Source organism: Sturnira hondurensis, unplaced genomic scaffold (genome assembly GCF_014824575.4).
Source record: "Sturnira hondurensis isolate 20B ecotype Veracruz unplaced genomic scaffold, ASM1482457v3 Scaffold0004998, whole genome shotgun sequence".
Taxonomy (NCBI): Eukaryota; Metazoa; Chordata; class Mammalia; order Chiroptera; family Phyllostomidae; genus Sturnira; species Sturnira hondurensis.
Window position 1 is genome coordinate 8,593,823 of NW_028077629.1, and position 16,302 is coordinate 8,610,124.

General features: G+C 37.8%; 1 protein-coding gene across 2 annotated transcripts; it reads right to left on the reverse strand.

The window, feature by feature from the left end:
* Nucleotides 1–1,140: 1,140 nt before the first annotated feature.
* On the reverse strand, nucleotides 1,141–14,564 carry DMP1 (dentin matrix acidic phosphoprotein 1). 2 transcript variants are annotated; one of them, XM_037046144.1, is made up of 6 exons: nucleotides 14,498–14,564; nucleotides 9,166–9,240; nucleotides 8,602–8,649; nucleotides 5,524–5,556; nucleotides 5,304–5,351; nucleotides 1,141–3,458 (listed from the first exon to the last, which is right to left on the reverse strand). In XM_037046144.1, the coding sequence occupies exons 2-6, from the start codon at nucleotides 9,217–9,219 to the stop codon at nucleotides 2,076–2,078; spliced, it is 1,566 nt and encodes a 521-aa protein (XP_036902039.1). In that variant the 5' UTR covers nucleotides 9,220–9,240; nucleotides 14,498–14,564; the 3' UTR covers nucleotides 1,141–2,075. The 2 variants fall into 2 exon arrangements, with proteins under 2 accessions (XP_036902039.1, XP_036902038.1); XM_037046143.1 differs by lacking the exons at nucleotides 5,304–5,351; nucleotides 5,524–5,556.
* Nucleotides 14,565–16,302: the final 1,738 nt, after the last annotated feature.

A 16,302-nucleotide genomic window follows, 5' to 3' on the forward strand; every position in this document is an offset into this window, starting at 1 on the left:
GGCAAGGCATCTGAGTGGTTAGAACGTGGTCAGCTATGCCTCAGGCACCCAGAAGGTCTGAGCATGTAACAGTTCATCTCAGAAGAATCTGTGGGTTGGCCAGAACCTGCGTATTAATAGAACCAGATAATTAACTCATAAAGCCAGGGAACCCAAATGTAGGTATGTGAATAAGCTACATCAGTATCTTCCAGTATTCATTTAAAAACAGGGAATTCTGAGTTCAACTCCAGATATACTAAATTAAAATTTGAAGATGGGGGATTAAAGAAAAAATTATATATATAAATATATATATATAATTTTCCATATATATATATATGGAAAAATAGGTTTGCAGTTGTATGTGAAATGCAGAGTTTATTCCTATATTATTATTTATTAATTACATTATTGTATTATTTTCTATAGGAACAACTGTAAACCTACTTCTACCCTACCCTGTGTGTGTGTGTATACACACACATACATGTAAAATCTCCCCAAGTGACCACTGCTTTGAAATTGTGAGGGAAAAGTGAAAAACAAGAAGAGTCAGGTTCAAGGTTAGGAAATCTTAATTCTCTCAATAAATTTGCAGAGGAATTCTAATGTACTCTAGGTAGAAATGTGGGCGAAAGCACACCTGTGAAGCAGAAGTACTGAGGTGAAGTAGGTTCCTCCAAAGAAATAAAAATATAAGGAATGGTTTTAGTTCCCAAAGTTTACACAAAAGACAAATCTAAGAGACCAGCAAGAAGTAATGTTAAATTCAAACACTGCAACCTTTTGCTGCAGCCTCATAAAAAAAAGTTGAGAATTTGTTTTCTTCATTTCCTTATTCAGTGACACGTCATAAGCAAAAGGGAAAGTAATTTTATCAAAATGCTATCTGAATTATATATACAATTAAACTTTAAAGAATAACTTAAGAAAATGTTTCATTTGAATGGAAGAAAGCTAATAAACTATTTCGTGATGCTCTAAAGGAAGACTGCTTAATATAAATATATCCTAATACAATCACTATAAAAAATAGGCACACACGTTGGTATATTGTTGTCTTTATTATAAAACAAATATTCTATGTTGAGGTAACATTTCAAAAGGTATTGGGCAAAAATCAATTGAGTTTTATATATACAATTTTGTTATGTGCAACATATGTAAAGGACTCAGAGAACAGTTTTTCTAGCATTGCACATAGACTGATTTTAGAAAAAAATAAAGCTAACAGTTATCTCTTTAAAGAGGAATTTTCTTCTCCCATCTCCCCATCCAACCCTTGACATCACCACCAGTAGTCAATGAGGTGGTGCTCACAGAGGTTCCACAGAAAATGTCAAAAATGATAAATTAGTTGAAAAAAAAAAGTTTTGTTTAGCCAAACATCTCACACTGGTTCATAACTTGAAAGGACTTTCACAAAGTAAACATTCAACCATATGGGATTTACTATGGTTTATCTCAAGAATAAATGAATTCTTTCATCTTCAGTGAAGAAATCCTACGAAATGGTCTGACTCCAGTGTCTTCTCTGCTGTGAATCCCTCCCCTCCCCGATTCTCCAAGACAAGGCTTGTTCCCTATTCTACGCTCTGTATTTTGTTCATACTTGTTATAGCACCTACCACATGGGATTGCAGTAGTACTTCTTTCTCTCATATGTATTCCTCTTTGCCTTTTTAGCTTTATTTATCCCTCTCTAAGCTCCTCAGGAGCAAGAAACAAGCCTTAAGCTTCTTGTTGTCCATAGCACCTAGCACAGTGCCTGGTACATAATAGAATTTCAATAACTGTTTGTTAGGTTCATGAGTTAGGAACTATTTCAGCTGTGAAGCTACAATGCACATCTTTCCTCACTTCCAGTTTCACTGAGTGTGTTCTGGTGTCACTCCACATGTTTAAACCTCTCTGGCTGGTGATACCCTAGAAACAAATATAATGTCCAACATTTCCTTTCAGAAAGAAATGGCCTTCGGTTAGTCTTCTGATAAAAAAAAAAAAACATCAATAAGTTATAGTTATAATTCGTTCCCTACTCCCCAACCTCCAAGACTCCTTTGCCTGAGAGCCACTTTTTAGAAAGGCTGATGCTAATAGCCATCTTGGCAGTCATTGTCATCTTGATCCCCAATGGGTTTGTTGTGATAAGCATCAACTGTTAGTTTTCTGCTTTCTATCTCAGTGGTTTTTGACTGGCCATCTTCCTCACTGCTTGAATCACTCTCAGTAGAGATGCTATCTTCTTGTGACTTGCTGCTGTCCTCAGAATCACTGCCATCATCTTCCTCAGACTGGCTGTCTGGCTCCGACCGGCTTTCATCACTCTGGCTCTCTGAAGAGGCACTGTCAGACTGGAGGCCCTCCTGGCTGGAGCTGTTTTCATCTTCAGTGGACTCTGAGCTTTCTTCCGAGTATTTGAGGCTCTCATTGGATTCACTGTCAGCTTGCTCCTCTCTGGATTTGCTTTCTGAACTGGAGGGTTTACTCAAGCTCTCCTCTTCACTGGTGTCACTGTCTTCCTGACCTTCCTCTGAGTGACTGGAGGTATTATCTGGGTTGTCACCCCTAGACTTATTCATTACCTCTTCCTGAGACTCACTACTGGTTTCTTGAGATGGCAGGTCAACCTCTTGACTAGACTCACTACTGGGGTCTTGTGCATTTTGACTGTCATTCTGAGACTGATTCTCCTCACTGTGTTCTTGAGATTCCCTCTTGCTGTTTTCTCTGGATTGTCTGAGGCCAGTTTCTTTGGAGTTAGTATTTTCTGTGGAGTCACTCTTGGCTTCTTCCATTGTGTTGCTATTGTCAAGATCATCTGTGTCATCTTCCACAGATATGCGGGACTTCTTGAAAAATTTCCTACCAGGATTCTCCATGGATTGACTCTCACCTGAATCCTGAGTGCTTACGTGCTTGTCACTATTCCCATTTGATTCTATTGACTTGACACTGGCACTGTTCATTCTGGAGTGGCTCCTCTCACTCCTGATGGTGTCTGGATCATCACTCTGCATGCCTTCATTATCAAACTCAGAGCCATCCCCAGGGCTACTGTCTCCCTCACTGCCACCTCCAACCCAGTGCTCCTCACTCTCACTCTCTTGAGTGGAGTCACCTCCCTCAAGTCTGCTATTCCCTTTGTCCTCATCGTCGAGATCCCTACTCTCACTGGTGGTTCCTCCAGCATTGTCTTGCACTTGAGAGGCACTATCTTCCCTGGATTGTGTGGTGTCCGCCGAGTCTTCATCACTTCTGAGTCTGGAATTCCCTCCTTGTGTTTCTTCAGGTCCTGGGCCATTATCATCATCACCAAAGGTGTCATCTCCACTGTCATCTTCATCATCATCTTTATCATCTCCTTCTTTTCCTGCATGCCTAGAGAGGCCACCAGCTGGTCTATGAACATACCAATGATCACCAAGGCCCAGGCCTTCCTCTGATTTAGCGCTGTCACTGGGGTCTTCATTTACCTGGAGTTTGAGGTAAAAGACATGGTCAGTACGCCAGGAGGTGATATAGAGGGTGCATTTATCTAATATCAATCTACATTCTTTCTGCTTTCTTCTTCCTATGTCTCTCACTTAAACCATGGCCAGTTTTATTGCTCAATAACATCTCTGCCAGAGGTTAAAAGGGAAAGAAGAGAAATTGGAACTCAAGTCATTCCATTTTTTTGTAAGCAAAATTCACTCATGCTGTAAAAATTCTCGAAAAGCTTTCTTGAATCACTTTTATGAAAACATACTATAAGAATGATTCCTTAAAGGAAACGCTCAGAGTTTTTTTTTAAAATTAAAGAGTTGGTTTATAATATTCACTTATCAAATTGTTTGGTTTAAACAGAGTTTTTAAAAATACCAAGTGGTTTAAAACTGACCCAAATACTTTTTTCTAATCAATTCAGGGAGTAGGGGAGATGTATTAGGGCAGGAGAATGAAACCTTTAGCTAAAATGAAAGTAAAAAATATTGCAATAAGGTATTGATATATATCTCACCCAAACCATACTTATTCCTATTTTCCTGGGCAGAGAGCTTCTCCTGAAATGCCCAGGTAGAAGAGTGCAGCTAGTGTGACTACCAAGGCATCTTAGTTCTGTGAACTCAGACAAATTATCCTAATAAGTAAAACAATGGGATGCTCTCCACAGACAAGGAAGTACAGTGAGTCATCATCACTGTGCTCTGGAAAATCTGCTTTCTTTCTCATATGCTATAACAAGAACATTCTTGGCAATTTTTTCTTTTTCTACATGTTCCCACTGACCAATGTCTGAGGAGCACAGAACGTGGAGCTCTCTTTCCATCGCTAGTTCACACTGATCTGCTGACACTCAGTGTCTGTTGAGCTTTCCATACCTCAGTCAGCACCAACAGCACCCTCTGTGCCCAGACTGTTACCCTCATCTGAGCTCAGAGAACGCTGAGGTAATAAATTACCACATCTACAGAAAAGGGCACTTTCCAAGTTCTACAGTTATAAATTTCTAGACTGTTCCTCTGACAAACCTTTAGTAAATAGTCGTACAAAATCTAATAATTTATCTTCCAACTGTGGTCAAGTATAGAATGCAACATGGGTCAAAACCCATGGTCAGAGTAAAACCTGGTTCCCGGAATCTCTGGAGCCCCACAGGTTCATTTCAGTCAAAAAATGATAGAACTAAAAACGTAATGACATTTACTCTTAGAGAAATGAAGAAGAATGAGGAGGAAGAAAAAAAAGAAGAAAGAAAGACAGGTTTTTATTATAGGGATATAAGCTAAATCAGCTTTTCTCAATCCCAGGACTACAGATGAGACTATTTTAAAGAGACAGTCATTACTAAAGCTGCTGCTTCATTCAGGTTTCCTCGGGGTTCTCCCTATTCTCTCCTCACCAGGATCCTTAACATGCAGGAGGGCTCTAGGCCCCACAGGCACTTCACGCCATGTCTGTCTGATCTGAACTGCTCTAATTGTAAAAGCAACATAAGCAACATTTCAGACTGGTGAGTGAACTACTGCTTGTAGTACTAGTAGTCTATGACCATTGTGTGTGTGTGTGTGTGTGTGTGTGTATTCATTTTAACTAGAGAGACATTTATGGCCACAATGTCTATAATCTGGCCCTAGTGACAAATATGGAATGAATAGCGTGTCCACATCTGAATTTTCCCACTCATTTTCCCCTTCTTATTTTGGGTGACTATTTAGTCAGCATAACCAATAGTTAGAAAATGTTATATTTAGAACAGTTGCCAGGTAATTTAATCTAACATTATTTCCTTCAGTTCCTAAATAGTCTGAAAAGTTAAGAAAGTTCTGTTTAATTACCTGTTCCTCTGAGCTAACTTTACTTTCTTCTGATGACTCACTACTCTCCTAAAAGGAAAAACAAATGTTGTTCAGTAACTTCTGAGAAGGGGAAAAAATATGATACACATTAATTGCTTATAGTTTGGGTTTACTACTTTCTTAATAGCCTAAGTTGATGAGAAGAGAGGTAAAGTTACTTCATGAGGTGTTTATAACAACAAATAAATGAGATAGTTACCAAAGGTGGTGTTTGTGTCTGAGCCAAATGACCCTGTAAAAAAGGAAGGAAAATGAGTTACTCCTTCACAGATGAAGCATGTCATTGAAAATATTTAGAATAACTTTGGATTATTTTTAAAAGTTTCTTGATATACAGGGTACAGCAGAAGTAATGCCTGCTTTAGTGTGGTTAGTAGGATAACAATACGGGTGTAATAATTTGTAATTTTAATTTGAACATTTTACCTAAAATGTCATCTGGTGTGCTTGAGTGTGACATTGTTATGTTACAGAATTACATGCTTATGCATCTTATTCCCTGTACCTTATGCCTGAAACTGATACCTGATACTGAAACTGATACAATATTATTATTCAAATAATATTGAATATGAACTGTAATTTCAAATAAAATAAATACAGTTTCATTAACATGTTCTGCCATCAAATTAAATGAAATGAAATAAGTAAATAAATAAGGAGAAGGTCATTTTGTTATAAGATTTAGGATCTAGGATTCCATTTATACTTTTCCAAGGCAATCAAATAAATCATTGGTTAATAAAGGGTTGTATGAAAAAAAAAGAATTATATGCTTATGACTTTAATAAAAAGGGGTGCTATTTGTGCCAGACCCTGTATGTTTTGAATTTACATGAGTAATAATGACATATTATAATGAAATAACTTAAAAATGAACGTGAGATGACTAATGGCCTGAAAAAAATATTATGCTATAAAAGACCTGGAAAATCTCTGTGTTTCTAACTCTTCACTTAGAGAAAAATTAACTTTGTTTGAAACTCAGTATCCATACAACCTAGAAGAAACATAAGATAGGAAAAACAGCATGGGAACTCAGGACCTAGATAGACTTAAGTCTCAATTAGCTCATTGGTTTCAGTATTAATCCTGAAAATGAACATTTTGGTGTTAGTGCTGAAATTGATGTGTCTCAGGAAAACTATGAGTCTCAGGTAAATTGCTATGGTTGTACTGTATGTGAATTTGGACAATTCACTCCACCAGTGCCATATCAGTTTCTTATTCATAAATTATGGTATTAGCAACCAGTCTGCTTACTCCACAGGGTTTCTGTGAGTTTGAAATCAGTGACAGCCTATGGAGGTATATTAGGAACTATTCAATATGACTTAAACTAAAGCAATGATCCAATTTGAGAACATCCACTTTATAAAATTCAATAGTAAACAAAACTGACTACAGAAATTTGTTAAGCCTTTCTTGGGTCACATAGGTCACCAAAATAAAACACATATTATAAACCTAAAATTTAATTACTTATAGTTCTGATTTATTTCACCTTCTTTTTTATTTTTTAGGTTTTATGTATTTATTTTTAGAGAGAGGGGAAAGGAGGGAGACAAAGGGAGAGAACCATGATGGGTGAGAGAAACAGTGATTGGTTGCCTCTGTCATGCCCCCAACCCAGGACCTGGCCTAAAACCTAGGCATGTGCCCTAAACTGGGAACTGAACCAGTGAACTTTCGGTCTGCAGGCCAGTGCTCAATCCACTGAGCCACACCAGCCAGGGCTGATTTATTTCACTTTCTTTAATCTTATAAAAACTCAAAAAGTGTCTGAGCCACCTCTGGTGCCCTTTCCTCATCTAGTCTCCTCCATCCCCTTGAGCAAGGCAAAATCCCAAAGTCTCCTTTGGCTGGAAGCTGCTGAGAGATGGGTGTGGAGACCCAAGGTGCAAAGTTCAGCAGGGAGGAGCTGCTATCAGTTATCAGGTTTTCAACAAGCTTCTCTGGAGTGCTGGGCTGGAGATATCTCTTCAGAAGAAGGAGCTACTGTATAAGCACTTTAAGCCTTTGCCCTGTGACAGACACTGCAGGCAGGCACAATGACAGACTTCACTCCAGTCAGTTATCATTTGGAATTAAGGGGTGGAAGGGAGCAAGACATTGGTATTTTTCTCATGCCAAGTCTAGGCTTGAGAACACAGCATGTTTTTGGTAGTTTTAGAGTCTCTGGTTGAAAGAGCAAAAGAATCTGTAGTGGCTGCTTTTAAATGATCTAGCCTAAGGACATCTTTGAGGCAAGTTCTAGTAGGAAATCCTGCACAGTCCTTTCCAGCTTCAGGCAGGAGCAGCAACCCATCTCAGGCCTCTGTCATTATCCCCCTGCCATTGATGGCATTGCGCCCAAGCTGTATAATGCAGCAGGAAACAAGCCAATGAACACAACACTCTTACTTAGCATAAGATTTCAACCCTTACTTGTAGTTTTAGTCTTAAGAGCCTACTGACTTCCTAGACCTGGTGCCTTCCTCAGAGGGACAGAACACCCCGGTACAGAAGGTGAATTGTGGAGCCAGAGTGACCTGGTTCAAAGTCTAGTTCTAACACTTATTAACCTTACAGCCCAGACAGACTAGGTTACTCTTTATGTCTCAGGATCCCATTTGTAAAATGAGAATAAAATACGACCCCTAGTCTATTGGAGTGTTGTGAAGATTGAGAAAGTAAATACATATAAAGCACACAGAACCATGTCTGGCGAGGGTTCTTGAGGTATTGAGAGTTAATAACTCTCAGGTTACTCAGAGTCAACACTCGACTAACATTAGCTACCATTCCAAAGACTCTAGTATCCTCTCATTTTTCATTCTTTTCTCACCTTAAGTGTGTTAATTGAGCACCTTTTCTCACCTTAACAATTGTTAATTGTTAAGTGTGTTAAGTGTGTTAATTAACACACTTAATTTTTCCAGGACTTGACCTGCTGCTTACCCAGACATCTGGTACAACATATTTGTAGACCTAATCCTCCAAGGGCAGTCTTGGTTCATTATCATCCATCTCCTTGTACTACTACATGCATCCATTATGAAAATAAAGCTAAAGAAGAAAAAGCTTCCTCACCAAATTATCCTAGTAAGTAGGAGTTGAAGTAGTATATGAACTAAATTTTCTTATATGAACTAGAAATTATAGCTCTTACCACCTATGTCCTAAGTTATATATTTATTAAATTATTAGAAGTTTCAGCATTTGCACTGGAGATAACTTGGTTATACTAATAATGTATTACAATAAAAGTATTTCAAAAATTTTTATTTCTGCTCACCTTCCATTCTTCAGAGCTCTCGGATTCAGTATTTTGATACCTGGCTACCTAGAAAATTTAGTACACATGGTTAGCCCACAGAGCAAGCCCACAGAGAAATTTCCCAGGCAGCAGCTATTAACACTTTACTTAAATTAGGAGCAGCGGTAGTGAAATTCTAGCAAGCATCAGAATCACCTGGGGACATGTTAAAATAGAGATTGCTGTGCCCCACCCCAGAGAGTCTGGCTCCAGAGGTCTGAGGTAGGACCCAAGGATTCACATTCTAGGTGAATGTGAATTCACCTAGATGCTACTACTGCTGCTGCTGCTGCTGCTCTGAGGAGGACACTTTGACAACCACTGCTTTTGAGAAAGAAATACAAGATTCAAGACTATATGAATCACAACAGAACAGAACAAGGAATAAGTGAAATTATATTTTAAAGAAAACAGCTACCTGAGAAACTACTATTTTCATCTAACTGGAACATACACAGCCACTTTGGTTCACAGACAATGAAAATTGTAAAGTTTTAGGTGTAAGAGGTTTTTCCCCCCATGTCTCCTTGTCCTGATACTTACGGGAAGAGCACAGGACAACCCCCAAAGGAACATAAGCAGGATAGTGGTCTTCATAGCCGGGTGTGACACCTCCACCTGTAACGAAGAACATACTTTTCTCCATGCTACAGAAATACAGGAGCTTCAACTTTTTAACAGTTTCTCCCTGTTGAAAAAAAAAAGCTCATCCAAATGTCCATCAACTGATAAATGGAAAAATAAAATATATTGTACTCATACAATGGAATCTTATTCAGTCAGAGAAAGAAATGAAGTTCTGATACATACTACAAAGCAAAGGAGACTTGAAAACATTATACTGAGTGAAAGAAGCCAGACACAAAAGCCCACATATTGTAGAATCCCATTTCTATGAAATGTCCAAATAGACAAATCTATAGAGACAGAAATGAAATAAGTATTTGCCCAGGTCTGGGGGAGATGACGAGCTGGATGTAACAGCTAAGGGGTGAATGATGGTAATAAAAATTGTTCTGGAATTGATTTTGGTCAAGGTTGCACAATTCTGTACAATTTTAATATATTAAAAACTATTAAACTATATACTTTAAATAGGTAAAGTATATATGTGAATTATATTAAAACAAAGCTGTTTAAAATAAATCATACCCCTAAGAGATAAATTGAAAACTTTTCAGTGAGGAGCTCTATAAACACTTCTTCATTAACATGAAGTCTGATAAACAGAGGAAATAGTAAAGAAAAAGGAATAGAGAAATTTCTGACTAGAAATTTCACTTTCATAATGCAGCTTGGTGTGGCACAGCAACTTTGAAAATATATCCCCCCAAAGAGCTACAGTTATGCATACACCTCTGATATCCAGTGGGCATTTGTCTTCACATACACACACAAAGTGGCTTGGCGGTCACATGGATAACCTCACAATAATGTCCAGAGAAAATACACTGGTTTTGCATTTTTTAATATGCAAAAAAATGCACTATGGCAGGCTTCACATTACAGCTCTAGAAAGTTCTTCATATCTACTGCGAGGCATTGAGCCACACATTCTACATGACAAGGCTAACTTCTTTTAAGTGTCATTCCCAGTACTGAAGGCTCTCAGAGGATTAGAGGTTTGGGTGCACTAGTGCGTCCTGGTCAGACAGAGGCCAAGTGAAACTGCATTCTCCTGGAGGGAGGCTTCATTTCACACCTCAAAAACTGGTAACTTGAGAAACAATTCATACTATATTTAAAAATAAATGTACTAGATGCTAATGTAAAGAGTTATTAAAATGATTTAAATGGAAAATAATCTGCCCTGAGCTAGTAAGCCCTGTGGCTGCCTTAACAGAATGGTCAGCTGTACTTCATATGTTTTGCAAAAAATCCTTCAAGTTTATTGCAGACTTCACGATTGTCCATTTGTTTTCTGTTTTAACATTAAATACACACCACACTAGTGACAAAAGATCTAAACCAGAGATTCTGGCTGTCTATTAGTTTCCTCTGGGGAGATTTAAAGACATACTAATGCAGAAATCCCACTGCGGAGCAACAAATCAGTCCATTGGAGGTGGGAAGAGGCATGAAGGTTTTTTTTTTAAGGTACTCACAGTGATTTTAACCCTTGATCTGAGAAATAAGCACACACTGCTAATAATGTCTGAATATGCTAAAAGTCTGAAATATTGGGCTTCCGAAGTCGTTTAATCTTATTTTTAAATTGATTCAAAACAATAGAAATGCTAAGATAAGGAGGCTGAGTGTGTTCATTTCTGCTTTCATGCAGCTCAAATGGTCTGACAAAGGTGCTCATTTTGTATCGTGAACACTATCCCTTTTCAACACTGCCATTCTTGGCACATGCCATTTCCTTTATTCTAATTCAGTAGGGTTCATATTAGTACTCGCATTTTGATATTATTTAGTTTTTTCAAATTTTTTGCCTAATATCAACAGAAAAAAACATGAAAATGCTTGACTGCACCTAAAACAAGCCTAATTCAACAAGATATCACTTCTGAGGGAAACCAGAATGTCTCATCCCAAAATATTTCTCTTTGACTTGAAACTTATTTTAAGCTGAAGGCTCTTGAGAAACAGCAGATGCAAGAAGGGCACACTGACCCTCCTTTTTCTTCCTAAAAACAGGAGATGAGATTCCCAGGTGAGAGGTGTCTTTTCTGTACCACAAGGAGAGAAGGCATTTTTCTTTTAAAATAGTTTTTATATACTTATTTTTACAGAGAGGGGAAGGGAGGGAAAAAGAGAGGGAGAGAAATATCATTCAGTTGCCTCTTGAGTGCCCCCAACCAGGGACCTGACCCACAACCCAGGCATGTGCCCTGACTGGGAATCAAACCAGTGACCTTTTAGTTTGCAGGCTGGCCCTATCCACTGAGCAACACTAGCCAGGGCACAGAAAGCATTCTTATCACCAGAGATGAGAATCAAGGCTGAGAGAATTCCCTCCAAACAACTCTTGTCAAACTAACCATTATCTTCTCAGTCAATTCTACACAATTTACTGCCCATAGCCCTCAACCCTTTTCTTATCACTTCTTCACAAAGGTATTGTTGCTTTGTCTAAAAACATACTATCTTTCTGCTCTGGTCACTTCTTCAGGTCTTCATCCTCTTTTTAAGGTTTCCTTGTGCATGTAAAACTTTTAATAAAACTTGTATGCTTTTCTTTTGTTAATCTATGTTAATCAGTTTAATTCTTCCGCCCAACAAAAGACCCAAAGAGGGTAGGTATTTCCTCCTCTACACTTCCCTTTAGCTCCCACAATCAAAACAATTTTCTAAAGTTCTTAGGTTTATTTCTTAAGGAGAGGAAAGTTTCACCCCAACATGATACTCTCAAAATAACTGCATGCCAATGGTTTTGGCTTCAGAGGTCAAATGAAAATTAAGCTGCTCACCATTTTAATTTCCAAAGTGAAATTTGAAAAGGGTGGTCATCTCATAGTGCCCTGAAAACTGGCAAATATTCTAGCTTTGATAAAAGGCCAGTGAACACTGAGCTCTCCTGTGTTTTCTATTGCTTTTCTCTTATCCAAATACCCACCTCCAAACAATTAGGAGATGCTCTACACCAATGAATACTGTGTTTCTCACAAAGAAAGTGTATATTTCCAGTGTTCCTGTTTCTTAGAAATGGAATATCATGAAACATAAGGAAGATGTACTAACATACTCATACTTCTAGAAATAACATTGAGCACCCTGACCTAGAGTAGTAACTTCCCAAATGGACGTCTGATAAACCAGAATAAAATACAGCCTAGGATCCTGAGAGAGCTGACATTGCCTCCCAAAGAATATAGTCTGCCATCAGGCATTAAGGAAAGTCAGATCTTAAACCTATGCTAAATTTTTTAATTAGTATTTTTCATAGAAGAAAAATTACTCTTCTGTGAAGTGTATTTCCAAATGAGAGCTCTAAACTTTTATAAGCTTTTTAGAAACCACCCTAAAAAGACTGGAAACAGATATGGAGTTGTCCTATTCTGAATAATAATTAGCAAAATAGCTACAAGCCTGAAAGATAAGGACCCAGAACCTCACATATTTCTTAAGTGACTGGTAAATGTCATTTCTGCATCATACACCCTGCCATTCTACCATAAAAATATGGAATGAAAGGAAACAAACAACCTCAATTTGAGTTCCATCTATTTGGAAGGCAGTTTATGTATTAGAGACATTCAACTCTTATGAATTATTTTTCCAGAGCTCAATTAACACACTTAATTTGCTTATTTTTTACTTAGTGTGGTTGTCATTAGTGACACTAATAAAGAATTTATCCAGTCATTGGCAGTCAACAAATATTTATGGAGAACATCCTTTGTGCCAGACACTGTTCTAGGTGCTGAGTGTACAACAGTATGTAATAACGATAAGGCAGTCTTGAAGTAAAACAACCCAGAACCCAACTAACCAGAACATCCATTAGCTGGAATTTGTTTGGTTATTACTCTTTGAAAATAAAGTGCAATTTGGTCAGGAAGCTAATTCTATTAGGAATTCAGAGAACTAAATAAGTCAATAAAAATTTCCAATCTTTCTCATTGTAATCGTCTTGAAGTCAGTTGCAATCAATACCATGTCATATGCCTTCAACCACAGTAAAATAACTCCTAAGTATCTCAAAATTAAATATAAATTTGGAAGGCCTCTAGGTATCTGAGGCACATTTGTCCGCATCACCATTGTGGGGTTGGTAAGTAGACTGACTAATGTCCTTTAGAAAACTGTTCACTTGTTGTAACCAACCATATCAAAGCAGGATAGTCTATTCGGTCCTCAGTTAAACAGAAAGTATGGTTCACCAGAGGTTATTGTTCCTGAAAAAGACAGGTTGCAAGGAGTGTTGCTACAACATGTGGGATCTTCTACACATCACACAAAATGACTGCTTGATCACAGCTCCCGCTTTCTGTCATGAAGGGCAGACATTTCTGACAAAGATGAAGCAGAATAAATACAGCAAATAAAAATACATATGGATAAGAGTATGTATACATCTAAATTTTCTACACTAGAAATTTTTTTTATATTTTATTATCTGATTTTAGAGAGAGGGAGAAAGAGAGGGACAGAAACATCAGTTGGTTGCCTCTCACACTCCCCTCAGCTGAGGGCCCAGAGCAGCCCACAACCCAGGCACATGTCACTGGAATCGAACCAGTGACCTTTTAGTTCAAAGGCCAGTAGAGCCCAATCCACTGAGCCACACCAGCCAGGGCTACACTAGCAAATGTTTTAAAAAGACAGTTGCAGTCAATATCTACCTAATTCTGACTACACGCAAGGTATCCCATTCTCAAAAATACCCAGTTAAACAATACAGAAACATTATAATTATCACACCCTTGCTTTATTTCCATGGTCTTAGCATTTCAACTACTCAGTCCATAATGAATATTACTGGTTGCTGGTCTTTAGTTTAAAAGGCCATATTTTGAAAGTCCTGCCGATCTGCTTTAGATTCTTTCACAACATCTCGTAGGCCATGAACCTCAGTATATCCATGAAACCTAAATGTGTAAGTTTCATTTGTTTTGTTAATTAAAACTAAACTTCAAAATGACTTTTCATCTGTCCCTTATTGTGTAAACATTCTTTTTCAAAAGTACTATGCAGACAGCTAATTAAAGTACTCATAGGAAAAACACCTGGTTTGACATGTCTTTTTAATGTCACTATTTACTGTGGCATAAATAACAGGCACAAAATGAGAATCATTTTTACCCAAGGCACTATTCTCCCCTTCTCTCTCCACATGGCATGCCTCTCAACATGTATGCATATTTAATATTTCCAAACAACACAGCTGAAGTCATTTATAAAAAATTAAAACATGAAAATGTCTTACCGTCTTCAGTTCACAAAGACTTGTCCCCAAAGTCTCAACAATCAGGCTGAACTTCTCACAGGGGAAATCTGTGCCCCACAAAACACTCTTCTGTTGATGTTCTGAACGCTTCTCTGATGGGACAGGGATTTAAACTCTGCTGCAGCACTTCGTAGCCAATCATCCTCAGGCTGGGGTGACTGACATCACAAGGTGTCACCAGGACTCCAGCACACCCACACTTCCTCCAGCTTGCAGAGGCAAATTTTCCCTAAAAAGCACTTGTGGTTCTCAAATGACTAGACTAGTTTCCATTAAATTGAAGATCTTCCTGAAGCTTTATTTTGATTTCTAAATATATGTCATTCACATCTCTGCAGGCTTATGAGCATTATAAACAGTGACAATACCTTCCACCCACTGATAGATCCCAGCAGACGCTAGGATGGGAAAAGGAGAGGCAAAGAGTGGGTAGAAAGTTGCCTGTTAGTGTACCTTTCCAGGTTGTACAAGAAGAATCTACTAAAATACCAGATTTGCCTACATTGTTGGTGTTGAGAATATAAGCTTTTACTCCTCCTCCCCTTTTTTTTTCTTTTAACCACCTCTACTACTCATCTCCTTTTCCTCTTGTCTCCCTTTCCCAGATACACATTAAAGTCCAAAATTTTTAGTAATCTAGTGAAGTATCCACTTACAGAATTCTATGGTGACTGCACATGTTAAAGTACTACTCTAAGAAACTTTTGTTTTTAGTAAAAAAATAATTTAAATTTAAATACTTCATTATTTCCCCAAAATGCTTGCCACATTTTAATTTTAACTCTGGTGACTTTTTGAAGTCAGAACTGAATGATGAGAAGACTAGTTAGGCAGCATCCAAAGAAACCAATTTCCAAGGGACTCTCTGTTGTCACTGAAAATGTAATTAAAAGGATAAAATGGCATTTGTCAGGACTCTTCAGGGGAGTGTATTTGTTGTAAGGATGAGGAAGTGGAGTTGGCACTTCCATAGGAGCCTACTCAAGAAAAAATAGAAAAACCTCTGAACAAATATTTGAAGAATATACTTCACTGGAATTTAAGTTCCTTAAGAGTGGGGTGTTTGCTTTGTTTACTAGTGTATACCCAGCACCCTAAAGCCTAGTTCCTGGGTCATAATAAGCATCCAATAAATGTTTTCATAAATAACTGAATGAATTAGCTTTAAAATGGGCCAAATTATTTGCTTGCCTATAGTACCCATGTGACTCACTCTGATCTTTTTTTGAAAGTTTTATGATTGTTGGAAATTTTATTTGATACTCTTACCAACCTGGTTCTAGAGAATTGGGGTGCCCATCTTTATCCAGGAAACTAATACAAACATACAGATTCTTATTTGATTTGAACTGCAACAAACTAAGGGGCAGAAAATCAGGAAGAAGGAGTTTATTTCCTCCTAGAGCTGATCAGAAATCAGCTCTAGTTTATTTTCCTTCTAGAGCTGTTCACATGGGGAAACTATAAATTCACTATGTCCTGTTGTGGCCCTGAGTTACACTTCCTGGTACTGTTATAGGTGTTGACTGAGGTCTACCTTAAAAGAACCTTATAATCTATGTCAGAGCAGATTCTGGGAAGATTTTGAAGAGGGTGTAACAAGACGTTGTTTTAGAATCTAACAACAATAGACAACATTTTCATCAAATTGAATGTTTTAGTTACCTAATGTGGTACTAAAAACCACTCCTATATTTGTATCTTAAAACAATAATGATTTTATTATTTCTTACAACTTGGGCTACAGGTTGGATACTCAGGTGGAATAGAATATTCAAGATAGC